This window comes from Gracilinanus agilis, chromosome 3, assembly GCF_016433145.1.
Source record: "Gracilinanus agilis isolate LMUSP501 chromosome 3, AgileGrace, whole genome shotgun sequence".
NCBI lineage: Eukaryota > Metazoa > Chordata > Mammalia > Didelphimorphia > Didelphidae > Gracilinanus > Gracilinanus agilis.
This window is the reverse complement of record NC_058132.1, coordinates 111,976,979-111,999,128: the sequence shown is the minus strand read 5'-3', so window position 1 is coordinate 111,999,128 and position 22,150 is coordinate 111,976,979. Positions and strand designations below refer to the sequence as shown.

The 22,150-nt window shown below is 38.3% G+C and overlaps 1 protein-coding gene across 1 annotated transcript in view; it reads left to right on the top strand.

Annotated features, from left to right (window-relative positions):
- ME3 (malic enzyme 3) overlaps positions 1-22,150 on the top strand; it is a 140,990-nt gene that overhangs the window by 13,940 nt on the left and 104,900 nt on the right. The window contains exons 2-3 of the mRNA XM_044668934.1: positions 9,964-10,129; positions 11,798-11,873. Coding sequence (XP_044524869.1) covers positions 9,964-10,129; positions 11,798-11,873 — 242 coding nt within the window. The remainder of the gene's footprint in view (positions 1-9,963; positions 10,130-11,797; positions 11,874-22,150) is intronic.

The window sequence follows — 22,150 nt, the reverse complement described above, 5'->3', positions numbered from 1 at the left end:
ATAAAGAAAGAAAGAAAGAAAGAAAGAAAGAAAGAAAGAAAGAAAGAAAGAAAGAAAGAAAGAAAGAAAGAAAAGAGAAAGCAAATAAGAAAGAGGAAGGAAGGTAGGAAGGAAGGATGAGAGGAAGGAAGAAAAAAGAGCAAACGAGAAAGAGAAAGAAAAGAGGAGGGAGAGAAGGGAAAGAAAGAAAAAACCCAAAGAAACAAAAGAAGAAAAAAGAAGGAGGAGGAGATAGAGAAGAAAGAAGGAAAAAGAGAGAGCAGACAAGAGAAAGAAGGGAGGAAGAAAGGAAGGAAAAAATGAAAGCTTACTATATTTGTCAAGTTATATTAATTAGGAGTTAAAGGAAGTACACTGAAGCCCTTTAACAGCTTGACAGGGAACCCAAAGGCCAGGACTTTGGTCTTTTTATACCTCAGTCATGAGAAAAATATGTTACCAAATTCTTACTGTACAGCATCTATTAATCCTCTCTCCCAGAAAGGACATTTTATTGTGTTTCGCTGACAGCAATTAAAAGTAGGATTTAAAGCACCTAATTGACAAGGACCATATTTCATACAGGAGACTACAATCCCACATATCTTCCAACAGGGGCTAGCACAGCACATAGGTGGGCATGTAATATAGTGTAATATAGGCACATGGTCCTAGAAGACCCTAAATGTGTTCATCATACTTCATTTCTCCTGCTGGCTTGTTTACTCCTGGAGTGCCTTCATGGTTTAAAAATAGTTACTCCACTGTCAGCCTGAGCCAGTAAGAGGATGGTGCTTTCTTTACAGCCAAAAATGCATGGAATGACGGCTTCATCGTCAACAGAGAGGCTTTGTTCCAAACAGGGCTGAAAGTATATGTCCCTCATAATGATTCAGGCTCGAATGGTTCCCCAAATGTCGCTGAACTTTTTAAATTAACTCCCTCCTTACTTTTTTCTTTTTGATGGGGATAGGTGCCAAGTGGTCTAAATAAGTGTTGCCCATTTGAGTGGGTATTTTTCTTTCTTTCTTTAATTGAAGAGAACTCTATAAACACAACCTGACCAAAAGGCCTGAGATAAGGCCCAAGAGTAAGAGTCTGTTTCTCTGACTGCCAGCTCTCTGAGGCTAAGTGAGCCTTATCTTTTGTTTTTCTTTCTTTCTCGGGTAACTGAATAAAAAAAAAAAAACAACTCAAAGGGATTTTTCTCAGGCTTGATGGAAGCTGGAGATACTGATGTAATTTACAGTGTCTTGTTAGTGAGGAGACTTTATCTACAGTTGCTCTCATGAAGTTCAGGCAGAGTTTTTGGATTTTTTTGTTTGGGGGGGAAATAGTCCTATCCAAGATTGTGAGAATCACTACTCACTTAAAACTCCCTTAAGTAGGTAAAAGGACTTATATCCTGGAAAAGGAGGAGGGGGCCGGTCATCTAGTGAGACAGAGAAATAGCAGATGCCCAAATGCTTCTCTGGGAGCCACGAAATATTTAGAGTCAAAGGAAAGTCTCCTCTGCATTGGGCAGCTCCTGTGTGAAGGGTCTATGGAAAGAAATGGATAAGAACCATATGGGAGACTGACAACACAGAGAGGTTGTGACCTTGACCAGTGGGATGGAAGAGACTCAAGGCTTAATGGAAGCTCATACATAGGAAGTGTTGTTGGATGAAAAAGCATATAGACTTATTCTTTACAATTCCAGGATCAAGGCTAGGATAAATGGATAGAAGTTATGAGAAGACAAATTTCAGATTGATAGGAAAGAATTCCTAAAAGAATAGTTATCAGTGGAATAGGTAGTGCCAGGTAGTACAATGTACAGAGCACTGACTATGGAGTCAGAAAGACATGAATTCAAATCCTGTCTCAGGCACTTATCTTTGACTCTAGACAAGTCCCTAGCTTCAAATTCATCTGAAAAATAGAGATAATAATAGCCCTTACCTCCCAGGATTATTGTGAGAATCGAATGAGATAATGTTTATAAAACATGTGGTGTGGCAGAATGGGCACTGGGATGAGAGTCAGGAAGACCTGAATTCAAATCTAGCCTCAGATTATTAGCTGTGTACCCCTGGGCAAGTCGCTTAGACCTGTCTGCTTCCATTTCTTCATCTGTAAAATGAGCTAGAGAAGGAAATGGCAAGCCACTCCAATATCTTTGCCAAGAAAATCCAAGTCGGATCATGAAGTCAGACGCAACTGAAAAAAACTGACCATGAAGACAGTATAAGTATTTTAAATATAAATATATATAATAAAAATTTAAATATAGGTATTTTAAATATATTTAACATATTAAGAAAGGGATATGGTCCAAGTATTATTTTTATTCCTATTTCACAGATGAGAAAACTGATGCTTAGCAGAGTTAAACTATCATCATCCAATGATCCAGTGGCAGACTTTGGTGCTCACATCTGCTTATTCTAATAATCTGGTATGATTTTTGCACTCTGCCTCAGCAGAATCACTAACCACCATGATAGATATTTCCTCAGCAGAAATTCAACCCATCTGCTTTTACCTATAAATTCTGTAAAAGAACTCAGAACTCGTATGGGCAGTTCTGTGGAGCATAGTGTTATAGTCACCTTTCACATCCATTCTTCCCAACAGAATCAATTTACCAAGAAAATTCCTTTCAAAGGACCTTGACCTTGAACCCATCCAGAAATGTGATACTATTGCAAAACCTTTTAGAGCACTTACCTAAAAGGACTCCAGCTGTGAATAGAGCATATCCTTCTTTCTTTCTTTAACTGAAGGGATATGCAGTAAAAAATGATAACTAGCATTTATATAGCACTTTAAGGTTTGCAGAGTACTTTATAAATATTATCAAATTTTATACTCAGAACTCTGAGAGATGAGGACCAATACTATATTCATTTTACAGATGAAGAATCTGAGGCAAAGAGAAGTTAAGTGACTTGCCCAGGATTTACACAGCTGTTAAATGTCTGACAAGGACATTTCTAAATAAGGACTTTATTTCTCTCATTTAAGATATTGTTCCTGTTATTAAAATTGTTGATTTTTTTTCCTAGCCTTAAAGAGTAGAGCTGAAAATAAGGGCTGATAGACTAGGTAGAACAGAAACAGCTATGCAGACATGCTATCGCCTGCATGCACAAAGCACTGCCATATCACATTTATGTGGTGCTTTACAGATTATAGGTTAGAGAGCTCCTCACACTGATAACTGATTTGATCCTCATAAAACCCTCTGAGGGTGGTAGTACAGATCTTACTATCCCTGTTTTACAAAGCAGAATTGAACTGTAACTCCTAAAATGTGAAGTGACTTCTCTGTGGTCACACAGCTAGGGATGCTGAGAAACTTCAGGCAGGGATGTCAGGGAATAGTAAAGAATAGATTCATTCCAACTCTGAGAATCAAGAACACTAATTGGAGGACCTAGAACTAACCTATATTTTCTGACTCAAAGACCAGTGTTCTTTCCAGAACTCCATGCCACAGTCCAGAATGCCACAGAGGACTATAGCAGGCATCGAATAAGCCTCCTTTCAACCCTTTGGATGAGCCTTTCCCCTCTCCTAAGAGATGCCCAGGAGTATGTGAAAGAATAGCTATATCCATGGACCACATGGACCACAAAGTAAAGAGAAGAAGATGGAGAGTGACCTATACATATATAAGCCCTCACATGGAATATCATGAATCAAAAATCATGGGGCAGATGAGGAATTCAAAAAAGTGAGAGACTGACTGTAACGGAGAGACATAGTACCCCTTGTAGATCAGGAGGCAGCGACGGTCCAGGAGAGTAGAACTCGTGGACCACTGCATCCTTATGCTCTCTTGCCCAGGAGAGAAAGTCTTGACAAATGAGAGAAGAAAAAGAAATGAAACCTCAATTAGACAGTAACTGGGGGAGAGAGTGCTTAGCAGAGAATTGTGCTCCAAGAAGAAGAGCCACAACTTGGAGAATCAAACCTATATTTTGCCCATTAATTATATTGTGAATCTGGTGGACTGTAACAGTTTTGGTGGGGAGAAATTCAGTCTTCTAGCAACTCTAGGTTCTTGCCCCAATGAGGAAAGTGGGACCCAATTTTAGGAAATTGGTATTTAATCTCAATAATCTAAAGCCACAAAGAATTAGTACAGAAAGTATGGACTTGTATAGTCCCTTGTGAGAAGGTGGAGAAGGTTTTCTTGACTCTCAGTAGTCTCAGGAATAAGTTCATTTTGCATTTTTTGTTAGGTTAAATAAAACAAACCTATACTTGATGTATTTTTTATCTCCATTGTTTATATGAAAGCTAAAGACCTTTTCAAAGTCATCAGGATACTGACATTTCTATGTCATAGGCAAGGACACAAGACATAGGATTTTATAAGAAATCTTTTGAAGTTAAACTGAGGTCCATTAGGTCAGGAACTTGATCCAAATAAACCACGAGTTATACAAAGATTAAGTGACATACACACACATACAAATACATATGTGTGTACATATTCATCCATGTATATATATGTACATATATACATATATATATACACAATTTTAAGCCTTAAAACAATCCTTATTGGGAATGATAACTAGAGGGGCACAGGAGGTAATCTTTGCCTTTATTGTTTTACGTTAATTTTCATCTTGGACAACTCCCTTCCTCCTAGTGGGGCCTAGGATGCTGAAACCAGAGTTCAGGATGCAGATTCTATTGTGTTCTTCTTACCCCACCCATTTTCAGGTCAACTAATCTTCTGCCATGCACAAAGGGCAGCTGGCTAAAGAGCCTCCTGACCACAGATGTGATATTCACCTCATCAGCCTTCTCATTTGACACAGCCAATGATACTCTATAAAGGGAGATGGACACTGGCTAGAGAAAGATATGTCCATCTGTGCCCACAGTGGATTTAGACTTGGACCTGGCTTCATGTGGTGGGAAAGTTTTAGAAAGACTTTGTTCTAAGAAAACCCAGCATATAAAAATCCAGACTCATAGTGTCTTTGGGAGGGGGGTGGGAAATGGGTATTTATTTGTATTTCCAAAAGACCAGCACTACTGGACTGTCTTAAATAACATCCTCACCTCAGAAAATTACACTGTTATTTGACTTGTACACATGCTTGTAGAAATGCATATAACATATAAAACAAAGACAGATCATCTCAGAATAAGAAGGGATTTTAGAAGTCTACCAGTCTACCTCATTCTTAAAGCATGAATTCTCTTTACAGAATTCCTAACAAATCATCCATTAGATAAACTGAAAACTCAAAAACTCAACAAACTATCAGTTAGATAAACTGAAAACTCAAAAAAACAACCTTTAGTTATAGCAAATTTATTATGTTATGAGGCAGTACATTCTACTGGGGGTAAGGGGGAGACAGAGGAGGGACAGTTGTAGTTGTTAGAAAGTTTTTCTTTATATCAAGCCAAAATCTACCCTTCTGTAATTTACCCATTTGATTCTGGTCTGTCCTCTGGAGCCGAGGAAAAGAGGTACCAACCCTCTTTTATTTGTCAGATTTTCAAGTGTTTGAATGTTTCAAATAATATCATGTAGCTCCTTCTCAATCCCTATATATTCCCCTCTCCAGGTTACATCCACATTTTTTAACTTTTTATTTAGAATATTTTTCCATAGTTGTACGATTCATGATCCCCTCCCCCACCTCTTTCCTCCTCCCTCCTGGAGCTGACAAGCAGTTCCACTGGGTTATACATGTATCATTTTTCAAAACCTATTTCTATGATATTCATATTTGCAGTAGAGTGATCTTTTAACATCAAAACCCTAATCTTATCCACATCAAACTTCTAAGGAATTACATTTAGGGGTTTGACTAAATAAGTGAGAATTCTAAATTAATATTGTGGTCGCCAATTTAAAAATATTATAGTTCAAGCCAAAATGACTTTTAGTAGATTTATTTACAAAGAGGTGGAAAGAATGAAAGTAGAGAAGTGTAAGAAGAGGGTAGAGGAGATTTCTAGCCTAACATACTAAAGGTTGCTCTGTTGCTTGGCTCAGACCAGCAGGGTTTGTTAACCCTCAACTGGAGCATCTGATGTTTCACCCATATGGCCTCTTCCAAAAGGGGAAGGCCTCTCCCAAACTAATCTCTCCAGAAGCCAGGAAAAGAAGGCCAGCTACTCACTCACCCATGAAAGAGTATAAGAGCCAAGGTCCCAAGTCAAAGCCAAGGTCTAAGTCCAAAGTCACCTCCAAGAGGCAGATTACCAGCCAAAGCTCCAAGCCCAAGATTCAAGCCAGAGCCTCCAGCCAAAGAAGTTCAGGACTTTTTATAGTCCTGTCCTTTCCTTCCCCTCTTCACAGGGGCCAATCACAGCTTCCAAATTGCCTAGCACTGCCCAGGGGAGCATTATCTGTGGGATCCACCTCTCATTCTCTGAAGGTGGCAACTCTTATCAAAGGATTCACAAATTTCTGATTGATTGGGTTGAAAGGGTGGAGCTTTCCAAGTAAGTGACTTGTGAATTCTCTTACTTGATAACAGTGTTAAGTAGGGGTTAAGTAGGAGTTTCTTAAATTGATTAACTCATAATAGACATAGAGAATAAAGAATTCCCTTTCACAAACTAGGTGATCAATAAAACATTTTTCTTCTGCATTTCTGATCCCACAGTTTTTTTCTCTGGATATGGATAGCATTCTTTCTCCTAAGTTCCTCTGTGTTGTCTTGGATTCTTGCATTGCTACTAGTACAGAAGTCCATTACATTCAATTATGCCACAGTGTATCAGTCTCTGTGTATAAGGTTCTCCTGGTTCTGCTTCTTTTACTCTGCATCAATTCCTGGAGATTGTTCCAGTTCACATGGAATTCCTCCATTTCATTATTCCTTTCAGTTCAATAGTGTTCCATCACCATCAAATACCATAATTTGTTCAGCCATCCCCCAAGCGATGGACACCCCCTCATTTTCCAATTCTTTGTCACCACAAAGAGCGCAGCTATAATTTTTTTTGTACAAGTATTTTTCCTTATCTCTTTGGGGTACAAACCCAACAGTGGTATGGCTACATCAAAGGGCAAGCATTCTTTTAAAGCCCTTTGCACATAATTCCAAATTGCCCTCTGGAATGGTTGGATTAATTCAAAACTCCACCAACAGTGTATTATTGTCCCATTTTTGCTACATCCCCTCCAACATTTATCACTTTCCTCTGCTGCCATATTGACCAGGCTGCTAGGTATGAGATGGTACCTCAGAGTTGTTTTAATTTGCATTTCTCCAATCAGGAGCAATTTAGAACACTTTTTCGTGTGCTTATTGATAGTTTTGATTACTTTATGTGAAAACTGCCAATTCATGTCCCTTGGCCATTTGTTGATTGGGGAATGGTTTATACATCCACATTTTTTGAAATGATACACATGAGGCAATGGCATGATGTCAAGTTCCCACCTGATACTGGAATTATTCTATGGATACACTCCAGGTACTCAATGCCCCTTCTTAAATGTAGCACCTAAACTGGACATAATATTACTACAGATATTCTCTGACTGAGGCAGAGCACAGAGGGACTATTCCCCAACCCCATACCTTGTTTGCTTTTGTTCATGCAGCCTAAAATTATATTTCCCCCTTAAAGTCCTACCCGAAGACCTAATTATAGTATGGAGATTACTCTAGGCTGTCAAAGTTTGTGCTTTTGAAGCACAACCTCTGGAAAATAGTACCAAGCTAGAAAGACAGGATATCTCTTATAGAAGAAATTATTGAAGGACTCCTCACTATGAAGTTGGCCATCAGGGATACATTTTTTGGTGACAGGAACTTCTGAAGTTTGTTTGCTAAAGCGTGGAAAGGGTTGCAAGTAAATGGCTAAAATCACAGATATTTTGGAATATTTAAGACGTTCAGATGAATCATAGATCACACCACTGACTCAAACTGAACTGATGGTCTACTAAAAACCCATTTGAAAAACTCATTTTCACATAAACTGAATTCTAGCCAAAACTCCCTCATCTTGTCCTCATGTAATTAATTTTTTAAAATCATGTAATCCTTTATATTTATTCTGTGGAACTTGTTATTTTTATTAACTTTTATCCATAGCTATAGCCTCCCCAAATATTTCTAGATCTCAATTTTGTCATCCAATGGACTCCTGTAAATTTTGTCCAAAGACTGGTTAATCAGCATATTCTTTATGGTTTCATCCAAGTCACTGTTTTAAAAAATTATTCAACAGAACCAGACCATAGTCCAAGCCATGTGAAAATTGACTAGATGCTCATCTTCAGCTTGACATTCATCTTTTAATCACTACTCTCTGGATTTATTCAGTTTTGAACTCATCTACTTTCATTTTCATATAGTCTCTATTTCTCCATCTTTTCCACAAGTATGTCACATTATTATTAAATCATATTACATTCATCAGCATAGTATAACAGAAAGATCATTGGCTCTGATTCAGAAGATTCATGAATTCAGCTTCCATCTCTTACTCCTGAAGGTAAAGACTGTTTTTTTTTGCTTTTGTCTTTTACATACTATATAATATGTAGTAAATGTTTAATAAATTTTGCTTTCATAAAATTCATCTGAACTTCTCTAAACCTCAGTTTCCTTCTCTGTAAAATGAAAATAGCATTCATGCTGCCTATCATAAAGGGTTAGTGTGAAGAAAACACTTTATAGGGCATAGGGGTCTAGTTTAATGTTTGCTTTATTCTATTAGATAATTTTATATTATAGTAAAAACATATTAGGATGGATATTGGCAAGCTTAGTTTTAAGGAAAAAATGACTGTGATATATGCAAGAGATTCAAAATCAAGTCATTTGAGGAACATATAAAGGAAATGAAGAGGTTTAACACAGATGAGGAGAAGGCATTATGGGGAAAGAGAAAGGCATACAAAAATGCCTTCAGATAGTTGAAGAACTATCATATAGGAAAGGGATTAGACTTTTGTTTGGCCCCAGAAATAAGAGTGAAAGTTTTTAAGAAGCAGATTTTTGTTTGAAATAAGGAAGAACTCCTTAATAATTACAGTTGTCTGAAAGATTGCTTGGTAAGGAAGTTAGGTCCCTGCCACTGTAAAATATGTAAGCAGCTAATCAAGGATTCTGTGTAAGGATACATGCTTAGGGAAGGGAAGTGGATTAAGTGACCTGTAAAGCTGCCTCAAGCTCCAGGATTCTCTGGATTTCATAGATTGGCAACTTAATATATTTTTGTTCTATTTTGACTCTCCGGGTTCAAAAATGAGTTTTCTTAAGGAAATAGAAAAAAAGACTAAGAGAAACAATTGGTGGATAAATTATGTAATTTTCAAATTTTCTAATTAGTGCTTTTATACATCATTATTATAATGAGTTATTCTATGCTGAATGAGCATCTCTTAATGCCAGGAGCAGTGAATAGCTGGGCAAAACAATACATGTTCTTGAATTGCACTGTTGATCTCATTACTCAGAGGAATTCTTTGCCTTGGAGAGTTCTCTGGTTACATGGCTTCATCCTCTAGATATTTTGTGCCTGGAAATCTAAAGTGAGACCTAATATCTCTACATTGTCATTTTATGTTCCAATCAAAAGCCATTAATTGATAACTCCCAAGCCAGGCTTTCTGGTCTATATCCAGCTTCACCTCCAGCATCCTCTTGTTCTCTCTCTCATCTTCTCTAGTCTCAAAGTTGTCTCAAAGTTGTATAGTGACTCCCTATAACTAAAAGATGAGAGGAAACCATCAAAATTGCTGCTTTACAAGATATCACTAAGGGAGGGGCTTTGGTATCTTTTCAGGGAGAGAGGATTTAAACAGACCTAACTAGAAATTACAAAGGATCTTTAGGACTTTAAACTAACTTTGCATATTCCCATAAGCACAGAACAAAGCCCCTGGATATTTCTCTTGGAAGAGCTTTGACCTCATCACCAACCCACAGAGGTAGTTTCATTTCACTTTCCATAGAAGCAAATCTTTAAAAGATTCAACCTGACATTCCTTCACAGAAATTGCAGCCCCAGCTTCTTCAGCAGCCCCAGCTACTAACATCTTGGGAAAAGGAGTTCTTACCATGAAAATTCTTGTCACTAGAAAACGGTTCAACATCAGAAACCAATATGGTTCCATTCGAGGAGATGGCTTAAAAGATACATTACCATGTGTTTTACCAAGGTACCTGAGGGACCATAGGGCCTTGCCATATAACTTGCCACTGAAATCTCCTAGATATGTTGGCTCCCCAAGTAGAATGTAAACTCATTGAGAGCAGGGACTGTCGCATTTTTCTATTTGTATCCCCAGATCTTAATACAGAGCTTTGCACGTACTAGAATTTTACCATAGTGGATACAGAGCTGGTCTGAGTTGTGTTATAATTATTGGAGGTCTCTTGATCTATTTGAGATGGTAAATTGATGTTCAGAGAGAAATAAGATGACCTTTCTCCCTTATAACAGTTGCCCAGGCAGGATCCTTCTGGTCTAAGAGGTATATCCCTTCAGGACCCACCTGGGGTTAATTGATATGTTGATTTGGGCTCTTTAGCTAGGATAAAGCCTAGTATTCTGACTGCGATTTCTCCCTTCCCAAAACAAGCTTTGAAACTGCTTTAGGAAGGTACTTTAAACTTTATATTAAACAAGAAGGATATGGGTAGAGGACTGTGGTATAGGAGACCCTATTCTAATGGTTACGAATGAAATCTCAACTGCTGGCAGATGAAGAATCAATGTAGCTTCCCTCTGGTTCAGCCTGGCCAGGACTAAACCAGAGTAGGTAAACTGCTGGGATATCTTTGACTTCTTCTTCAATAGATCTTCAGCCTTACAGTTGAGTTATGTCCACCCTTTCCACCCTCTTCTTCATCTCCTGCCCACTTCCCGGATCCCTCCCGGGCCCTGGGAAACCTAGATATGTAGATGATGAAACTCCTAATATCTAGGGGCAATAGACACCAAGGTGGTGGTCAGGTACAGGTTGGAACGGTATCTCAAGTACAGGAAGAGTTTGCAGAGAGATGTTTGCACCCTCTCACTCCAAGACCAGGATCCACCGATCTCCAGCCTCAGCACAGGTCCAAGACCCAGAACTTCTGCTCAGGGTTCTCAACTGCCCCTCTTCCTGCCTTTCGCATGACTTCCCTGGGAACATTCCATCCAACTGACTTATTTGTCAATCAAAGGTGGACTTCAAGCTCCCAGAGATTCAATATAACAGTTGGGAAGACCCAAGTTCAAGTCTTATCTCTAACATTCTGGCTGGGTGACCTAAGCAAGTGATTTCATTTCTCAGTGAGTTCTAAGCCAAAGGTTCTTAACCTAGCAGTCTACGAACTTTTAAAAAATATCTCAGTAGTTATATTTTAATATGGCTGGTTTCCTTTTTAATACCATGCATTTTATTTTATGCATTTAAAAGTATTATTCTAAGAAGGAGCCTATAAGCTTCTCCAGACTCTCAGAGAAACCTATGACACATAAAGGGTTAAGAACCGCTGCTCTGTAACTACGAGTTATGGTTCAGGCACTGATGTTTCTTCCCTGGGAGATCTTTTTATCAATGAAATCACACATCTGGTCAATAATAAAACAAACACTCAGAAAGATAGAACCCTAATAGTAATCATATCTCAAAGTATAACACCAGAAGGGACCTTAGACATCACCTAGTGCAACCCTCTCCTTTAAAAGAGGAGCAAGCCAAGGCTCAGAGTTGAGCTTGATTTAGATTAACGTGAAGTAGATACATGGCGCTACATAGGCTTAAGCTGCTAGTCTTTGCTGCATTTCATGGTTTGACCACATGGTTTCTGTTTTTCTGTGTGTATGTGTCTTTTCTTAGTGGGCTCTTTATCACCATTCATGACAAAGGCCACATTGCCACAATGCTGAACTCCTGGCCAGAAGACAATATTAAGGTACAGTCCTCTTTTCTTTGCCGTTGCTTGGATGGTGGGTGAGTCATTTAAGCCTTGGCGGTAGAGCAGACAGACTTCTCTAGGTTTTAAACTGACTATTGTCTGAGCTTGGGGCAGGACTGTAACAGAAATCTAAGAAATAGGCCTGTTCCTGAACTCCAGGGTATTCTGAATTCTCCAAACAGCCCATTTTGAAGTTTCCCTTTCTTCCTTTGAGAACATATGAGGTCTGTTCTTTGTTGCTTCTAAAATAAATTGGGAAAGCAAAAGTATAGCTTCTCTCCAGAGGTGCCAGCTCTGAGAAGTCCAAGTAGTAAAAGCAGCATTTTACACACACACACACACACACACACACACACACACACACACACACACAACCCAATGAGAAAAATAAGTATTATTGTCATCTCCATTTTACAAATGAGAAAATTGAGGCTTGGGGAAATGAGATGAATTTCCCCGTAGTCACACAGTTAATAAAGGTGTCAGAATCAACATTCAAATCTAGCTTCTCTGATGATAAACCCACTATATCATCAGGGTATCAGGTGTGTGTATTTGAAAGAAGGAGAAGACTAGAGAGGAAGAGCACCTAAAATGTTTTTCTTATAGAATCTCAGAGCTAGAAGTGACAGTTTTAACCATATTTGAAGATGAATCGACATTGCATTACCCCAGACAAGTGACAATCCACAATATTGCTACTTGTTAGGACATTTTTCATTATATTTTGCCCAAAACTTTGTGTAGTTCTCTGGGTTGTCCAGTGGATAAAATGCTGGAGCCTGGAGTGATATCTGTTAAAAGTGCTTAGAACAGTGTTTGGCACAAAGTAGGCACTGTATAAATGCTTTTCTTCCCCTTCTCTGCAACTTCTGCCCAGTGCTCCTTGTTCAGCCCTATGGCCAAACAATACAAGTCTAATTCCTTTTCCATATAACTTCCATATAATCCTTAATATGTTTGAATACAGTGATCATGATCTCCTTATCTTCTCCAGACTTTAAGTCTTTATTTCCTCAAGTGAATCAGTTTCTGGCCACTTCACCATCTTGGATTCTCCTCTTTAAATGTTCTAAAATTTGCCAAACTGATGACACTAGAGAAAGCCATTAAAAATATGAGAAACCCACACAGACACTTCTGCAATTGTACTAGATGGGCACTGGGCTTAGAAGTCAGAGATCTTAGATTCTGAATCCCAACTCTAATACTTATTTAACAGCTATGTGACTTTGGGCAAGTTGTTCAATGTCTTTAAAGACTCCTGGTCTCTAAAATAAGGATGACAATACTTACATAGTCTACCTTGTTAATGGTAAGTTCTTAGGACTTAGAACTGGGAGGGACCTTAGAGAAGATCTAGTCAAATTCTTTTAATTTACCGGTAAGAAAGGAAGGACCCCAGGCCACCCATCCTTCATTCCTTCCTTCATCCCACTTCTACTCCTGCTCATCAACTTCTTTTAATGTGTTGTCTTATGCCATTAGAATGTGAGGGGAGGGAGCCAAGATGATAAATTAGAGGTAATCCAGATGAACTCTCTCAACATTCTCCTCCAAAAAACTTCAAAATAACTCCTCAAATCAAATTTTGGAGCAGCAGAGCCAACGAAAGGTCAGGATGAGACATTTTTCTAACCTAAGAAAACTCAAGAGGTCAACAGAAGAAGTTTGCGGCACCATGGTGGCAGCCTATCTGTAGCCTCCCACACACTCAGAGGCAGCAACAGTGGTTGCAATAGCAGTAGCAGCTTCAGAAGCTCTCAGCTCAGAGATAGTGAGGGGATCAGACAATTGTCAGAGATTGCAAGGGATCCTTTGCTGCCACTGGGTGCAGCTGGCACTGACTGACAATTTGATTGCCTATATGCAAGTTTGAGTCTCAGTTCCAGGATGAAGAGGAGCACTAGGTGGAGGTCACAAGGGAATAAGGGTCTATCTAGCCCACCCTTCCTAGGCAGAGGGAGTGTTAGCACTTGTGAGTACTAGGGAAGGGGGACATTTCCTGGGTAAAAACCAGAACTCAGACCAAGAAAGCAGTGGCCACACCTCTCCCAGGATTATTCTACCTCAGAAGCATCAACAATTACCTCTGAAAATAGCAGCATATAAAAGCCTGAAATTCAGCACAGTGCCTCCCCACCCCTAAGTAAGCAGGGCCCTTTACGATAAAGTTCAAAGTCAAGAAATAGACTGGGAAAATGAGTAAACAACAAAAAAGAGCTTGGCTATAAAAAGCTACTATAATGGCAGAGCAAACTAATTCATAAACTTAGAAAAAGACAACAATATAAAAACAGCTACAATGCTTCGAAGAAAAATGCTTTTGGACCCACACCCAACAAGAATTCCTGAAGGAGTTAAAGAGAGAGATAAACTTGCTTGAGAAAAAATGGGGAAAATAAATGATAATGATACAAGAAAATTATGAAAGGAGAATTAACAGTTTGGTTTTTTAAAGACACAAAAAATACTATAGAAAAGAACTCCATAAAAACTGGCTAAATGGGAAAAGAGATACAAAATCTCACTGAAAAAAATAATAGCTTAAAAAGTAGAAACTGAGCAAGTGGAAACTGATTAGTTGTTGACCTTTGTACTCAAAAAGAATCAAAATGACATCACTGTTGATGTCTTTTGACATAAATTTGGCATAAATTGGATTTAAATGAAGTAGAATTATATAAAGTTGTCAGCTTCACTCTTTCTTCTACAGTTATTAAAGTCCTTGACTGACAAAAGTCAAGACTACTGGTGATGACTCAGGATGCAGTGGATGACCTTAGCTTCTTCAATGTCTAACCAAGCTCTGAATGCTCCACAGCTCCTGCTTCAGTTAAAAAGGACATGATATGATATAACTTGACTATATTGGAATTATCTCCAAAAAAAGAAGGGATAAAGAAAGAGAGCTGCCTGGGAAAAGGGGAAAGGGAGAGGAAGAATAGAGGAAATTTTCTCACATAAGTGGCTCACAAAGAAGAGCTTTTATAGTAGAAGAGAAATGGGATGGGGTGGCAGGCAGTGTTTGAACCTCACTCATCAGAATTGGTTCAAAGAAATGTGATTTACCTAAAAAAGAAATAGAAGGGGAAGGGGATAAAATAAAAGGGGGGATGGTAAAAGGGAAAACAGATTAAGGGAGCTTAAGTGATTAGAAGCAAAAATAGAGTTTTGAGGAGGGACAAGATAAAAAGAGAGAAAAGATAAAGGAGAAGGAGGAGGAAGAAGAGACAAAAGAAAATGGGATGGAGTAATCATAGCTGAATGTGACTAGGATGAGCTCACCAATAAAATGAAAGCAGATAGTGAATGGATTAAAAACCAGAATGCAACAATATGTTGTTTACAAGAAACTTGAAAGATAAAGAAGCAGGTAGTATTAAAATAAGGGGTTGGATTAGAATTTAATATGCTTTGGTTAAATTTTTAAAAAGACAGGGGTAACTATCATGATCTTAGACAAAGCAAAAGCAAAATTAGGCCTAATTAAAAGGGATAATCAAGGAAAATGCATTTTGCTAAAAGGTATCATGGACAAATAAGTAATATCAAAAATATTTATAGCAAATTTCTCTCCTAAAATTCTTTCTCAAATATATACTGAGTCAAGTTTGTAAAAATAAGAGCCATTCCACAATTGATAAATGCTCAAAGGATATAAGCAGGCAGTTTCAGAAGAAATCAGTCATACAAAAAATACTCCAAATCAGCATTGATTAGAAAAAGGCAAATTGAAACTCTGAAGTACCAGTTAATACCTATCAGAAATAACAAATTTTGGAGGGGAGGAGAGGAAAATAGGTACACTAATAAACTGTTGGTGGAGTAATGAACTGGTCTGGAGAACAATTTGAAACTAGATTTAAAAGGCTATAAAACTATGCATATCCTTTGACCCAGCAATACCACAACTAGGTCTGTATCTCAAAGAAGTCAAAGGAAAAAGAAAATAGGCCCAATGTGCAAAAATACTTGTAGCACCTCTTTTTGTGGTAACAAAGAATTGGAAATTGAAAGGATGATCAGTTTTGGAATGGCTAAACAAGTTGTGGCACATGATTATGATGGAATTTTATTGTGCTATGGGAAATAACAAGGGGAAGGGGCAGGGGGGTTCATGATCAGACCTATGAGAAATAATGAAAAGTGAAGAAGAACCAGATCATTGTACACAGTAACAGTAATGTTGTAGTGATGATCAACTATGAAAAACTTGGCTACTCTCATCAACACAGTGATTCAAGATAATTCCAAAGAATCATGATGAAAAAATGCAATCCACCTCCAGAGTGAACTAATGAGATCTGAGTGCAAATTGAAGTATAAATTCCTTCCTTCCTTCCTTCCTTCTTTCCTTCCTTCCTTCCTTCCTTCCTTCTTTTTTTTCTTCCTTCCTTCCTTCCTTCCTTTTTTTCTTCCTTCCTTCCTTCCTTCCTTCCTTTCTTCCTTCCTTCCTTCCTTCCTTCCTTCCTTCCTTCCTTCCTTCCTTCCTTCCTTCTTTCCTTCCTTCCTTCCTTCTTTCCTCCTTTCCTTCCTTTTTTTTGAAATATGGCTAATAATGGAAATATGTGTTATATGACTTCACATGTATAATTGGTCAACACAATGACCCAAGACAATTATATTGCCTACCTCCTCAGTGGGGAGGAGGTGAGAGTAAGAAAATTTGGAACTTAAGATTAAAAAAAAAAAAGGGAGGTAAAAAAATAATAATTTCAAACTAGTTTTTTTAAACTTTTACCTTCTGTCTTAGAATTGATAATAGGAAGTATGTTTTGCATGACAAAAGAAAAAATGATAATAAGAATCAAAGCAGAATTCCAAATTCCAAAGCAGAAGTATGGTAAGGGCTAGGCAATTGGAGTTAAGTGCCTTGCACAGGGTTACACAGCTAAAACACATCTGAGATTTGAATCCAGGACCTTCTTTCTGAAGACCTGGCTCTCACTAAGCTACCTCTCTGCTCATAAATTAGGTTTGGTTTTTTTTAAAGTCATTATTTGGCCAAGGGGAGGGGGAAAGAATGAGAGGGCAGAGATCATCCTTCTTTGGTTTGTTTTTATTTTGCCAGTACATAGCACGAACAAATGTTTATTGATTGGCTGGCCATAAGGGTTAAATGACTTCGCAAAGGTCACAGGGATACTGAGTAACAGAACTAGAATTTCCATCCAGCATCTCTGACACTAAAAACAGAATTCTTTCACTGACCTATATATGACTTTACAATCACTTTATAAACAAGGTGATTGTGAAGCAGCATTTGGTATAGTGTGGCATTTCTCAAACGTTGTGGTCTCAGAACTCCTTTACATTCAATTATTAAGGACTCCTTTACCACCTTAAAAATTATTGAGAACCCCAAAAAACTTTTGTTTGTGTGGGTTATATCTATTGATATTAGACATATTAGAAATTAAAACTAATAAGATTTGAAAATATTCATTAATTCTTTTAAAAGAATAGCGATCCCACTATATGTTAACCTAGATATCCTGTTTTATGAAAATAACTTTTCCAAAACAAAAGAAAATTAATGAAAAGAATGGCATCGTTTTGCATATTTTTGTAAACCTCTCTACTGCCTGACTTAATAGGCAGATGAATCCCATATTTGTTTCTGCATTCAATCTTTTATGATGTGTTGTTTTAATTGAAGTATGTGAATAAAATTCAGTCTCACCCAGATATGTAGTTGGAAAAGGAAAGCATCTTTTAATGGATTAATAATGTCTTGGTATTAGTAGGAAAATAGTTTTGTCCTTGCCAACCTGCTGAAAGTATCTGAGGGATACTCAGGGGTCCTCAGACCACTTTGAGAGCCATTGGTATAGTGAATAGAATGCTGGACTTCACTAGATACAAATCACTTAAGCCTTGGTCTCCTTTTCTAAAAAACAGGGCTAACAACTGAAATATCAAATTCATAGGATTATTGAGATTTGAATGAAACTAAGTTTATAAAGTGCTTCACAAATTTTAAAGCATTATATAAAATGTCAGCTATTATCATTATTTCTGTAAACCTGTATTCACTATCATCATTATTATTAGGTTCCCTTTTTAGATATGGATAGAGACACAATTCTCTTTGTCTAGAGCTCCTAGCAGTTTGCCAAATAATATTTCATAACCTGTTCCTCATTAATTTCCTTTGAGATCCACCCATCATTTTCTTGTCCTGAGAGTCTTAGTTTAGCTTATGGAGCTGACAATGGGGCTTTTGAGCTCTAACCATTAGGCATCCCAAATAGATGATTAACAGTCTATGTACAGAGCCTTCCCTGCATATGATTTCTCTTTACCATCTGTTGCCTTCATATAGGAACTAAGAATTCAGTTCTGCACAATCCCTGGCTCAGTTCTCCAGTTCCTGGTTTCTATCCAAGAAAAATAATCTTTAGGGGTGTGTCTCTAGTGATCCAGAAAGAGATCTTGAAAACTCCAAAGGAAACCAGCCCAATCAAATGACAAGTTAGCCTGGGTCAAACTAGGGTTAATGGGCTGACAAGTCCTTGCAAATTGTTTGTTCTATATCCTGAGACTGTCCAACAACCAGTCAGTCAGCACATACCCACCCAATTCTTGCTCTGCTAGGTTTTGGGCTAAGCACTAGAGGGACAGAAAAAACAGGAAGGCAATCCTTGTCTTCAAGGAGCTTAAAGAGTAACTGGGGAAGCAATAAAAATATAAACACACAATGCATGTGAGTTGCCCCTTTACCTCAGACAGGGGAGGGAGGAAGCACTCCCATTGGGCTGCTGGGTAGATGGGCAAGCGATGTGAAAAATGTCCTTAGGCATGATGGAGAAGGGGAAGGAAGCAGCCTCTCCAGCATGCATGCCATAGACTCACTAGCACAGCACTAGATGGTCTCTAAGTTCTCTTCTAATCCTAAATTCTCTGATCCTATGAACACAAATAGTATCACTGGAAATAGGATATGAAGTAGTAGAAGGTAGAGTTCATAGAATGAGAGATAACTTTTGACTGAAGGAGAATCAGAGAAGGTTTCAAGATGGAGGTGTCAAACGATCTGAGCCTTGAATAATGATTAGAAATTCCATAGAAGGGAATGGAGGAGGCACTTCAGAAATAAGGGTCAGCACTATAATAGTTAAGAGGTCACCAAATTATAATAATTAAAATTAAATTGTGAGGCTGTTATTAGCTTTAGTAGTTTTATTACATCAAAGTAGTAATAGTAAAGAGAGGGAAATGAAGGAAAGAAGTAGAGAGCAGTTTAGCTAAATATCCTAATTACCATTCTAATGGAATGAAGCTCATCACCAACAAAGGCTCCTTCAGTTCCAATCTCCAGTCAGAAGTCTGCAAGGGTCTTTTCAGCAAGAGTTTCCAGTGTAGTAGTGTCTCCAGCAAAAGTGTCACCAACACAAGAATGTGTCTTCAGACCTTTATAAGCTGTTTTCTCCATCCACTGGCTCTCTCACATCACATCTCAGGAACCAATCATAGTTCCTTAATTTGTATGGCACCACCCAGGGGGGCAGTGCCTGTGGGATCAATTTTCTGTCTCTAAGAGTATCTGTACTTGCACATCAATGGTAAAGAATCTTCAAGTTCCTGACTGATTACATCAAAAGGTCACTGATTTATTACATTAAAGAAAAAAAGGGATTAAAGAGGCTTAAAAGCAGAAAGAGGACACATTCAGTAGCTAGTGAGTATTCCTCTTTGGCTGTAGTGTAAATTAAAATGAAGGATCGGCTGAAGATGGAAAGCAAGGTTTAGAGTCAAACTGTGTAGGACCTTGAATGAAAAGTCAAAGTCTTAACTATTTAAAAAATGTTGGGGAGCTTTTGAAGTTTTGTGAGCAGGAAGTTGACAAGGCTAGAACATTAGGAGGATTCATCTGATAGCTGTATGAAAAAAGGGATTATTCAGCAGAGAGGCTGGAGATAGGGAGACCAATTGGGATTCTGTAGTCCAGACATGAGGTAATAAGGTTCTGAACAAGAGTGATCTCAATAGAGATGAAAAGAAAAGAAAAGGAGAGAAGAAAAAAGTTTTAGCAGGAAAAGGGATGAGTTTCTCAAGTTGAGTTTAATTACTGGTAAAAGGGCTAGGCGGAGCTGTCCAGCAAAGAAGCTGGAGGCTATGAGAAACAAAATTTTCCTGGTTCTGTTTCTGGTACTCCCATGGAATATGTGCAAAGGCAGAGGCTTGTGATTCATTTTTTATATCTTAAGTGTGTTCTCTCATTCCCACAGGAACTCTCAGGAGTTTACATCTCAGTATTCAAGCTCCTGTGTATAGAATGAAAGCTTCTGCTATATCTTTGTTATTCTCCTTTTGGGCTGCCCATATAGGAAAAGAGCACCCTTGATTCACCTGCAGCTCACCACCTTAAGGGCTTATTGTTTTTCTTCTCCATCACGAGGCTATGATATACTAAATTACTGACAGTCTACCAGGTTCCCCTAGGAATAATTCTTAGGTTATCTGGCTAGAGGTAACAGTATGATCTAAAATGGAAATAGCACCAACTTGGTCAACTTCTGGAAGCCTGAGTTCTTGTTGAGGCTCTGATATTTGCTAGATGTAGGACAAGGAGCAAGTAACATTAGCTCTTAGTCTCTGTTTCCTCATCTGTAAAATGGGAAATATTAATATAACATCTAGTAGAATGTGCTTAATAAATGTTTATTGAACTGAATCAAGATAATCAAGATCTTTGCCAGCTAGCCTCATCTCACCTCACTGGGAACCATACCATGACCACAAAGACAAAAACTGGAAAGTCATAGAGGAACCAGATGGTCATAAAGACCTAACTTACACTGGGCCACAGGATTTGGAGCAGGGAGGAGATATAACATGTAGACAGAAAAGAAAGGACACCATATATACAAAGCAATATAAAGGAATCTTAGAAAAAGTACTAATGGTGAGGGGGAAATTAGGAAAGGCTTTATAGAAGAGAGGTCACATAAACTGGGTTTTTAAGGAAGTTTCATAATCCAAATAGATAGAGGTGAAGAGGGAGGACATTCTGGACATGACAGACAGTCTGGGTAAAGGCATGGAGGTGGGAGATGGTATGTCATTTTCAAGTAAGCTGGTGTTAGATTGTGAAGGGCTTTTAATGCCAAATGAAGGAATTTGTACTTTCTCCTAGTTAATCAGACATGGTGGTTAGATCTGTGTTTTAGGGATATCTGTCACTTTGTTAGCTGTGAGAGAGAGGATGGTAGGAAGGGTGGGGCAAAAGGAAGAAATTGCAGTTTCTTTAGACTAGGATGTTCCAAGTAATAGTGTGATAACTCTCATTAGCTTAATTTTCATAGATTCTCAGAGCTGCAAAGATCCTCAGAGACTATCTACTTTTATTAGAACAGAAATCCCCTCTACAACAATCTAGTCTCCACTTGAAGACCTTCAGGGATAGGGAACTCACTACCTATCAAAAAAGTTCATCTCATTTTTGGATCTCTATTTTTAGGAAATTATTGCTTATGTAGAGATAAAGGACTGAAGCCTGCCCCTCTACCACTGCCATCTTTCCTCTAGTCCTTTCTCTAGACAAGGAGATGGGCAAACAAATCAAACCCTTCTTCCTTGTGATATCTCTTCAAATACTTGAAAAAAGTGATCATGTTCTTCTATATCTCCCCTTTTCCAATTTAAAAAGTTCTTGTAAACCCTCTTCTTATGGTATAGTCTCCAAGTCTCTTACCATGTCAGCCTGTTATGATTGAACTTGACACTTCATAAAATGTAATACCAAGAATGGAACGCAGATCTTGCAGGTTGTGTTCTGGCCAGGACAGAATAAATAAGGAAAATCACACCTCTCTCCATTGCATGGAGTCTATACTTCTATCCCTCAGCCCAAGATAGCATTTGGTTTCACCAGTTGCCTTCTGGCCATAGTAAAGGAATGGATACCAGTCTCATTTGTAAGTAAGAAACCTCTGCTCAATAAAGTATACAGGAGATTTCAAAGCAAAGTTCCTACAGAGCCCTGCTGCTACCTATTGGAAAGAGAGAGATGAGTCAGAAATATATCCCTCCCTTTTCCCCTAACCCCTCGCACACAAGGACAAAGGCAGAGAACTCTTTTTTTCTGATGAATCCCCGGCTTTAGGTTAGGGTGTGTATCCACAACTAGGGTTCAGAGAAAGTAGGAGGGGGGAATTGTTGAAAAGTAAAGAACTAGCCCATTAGCCACTTATTCTGATGGATAACTCTGACCTGAGGAACAGGGGGTGGGCCAGGCTGTTTCAAGTTGATGGTCGTAAATCAAGACA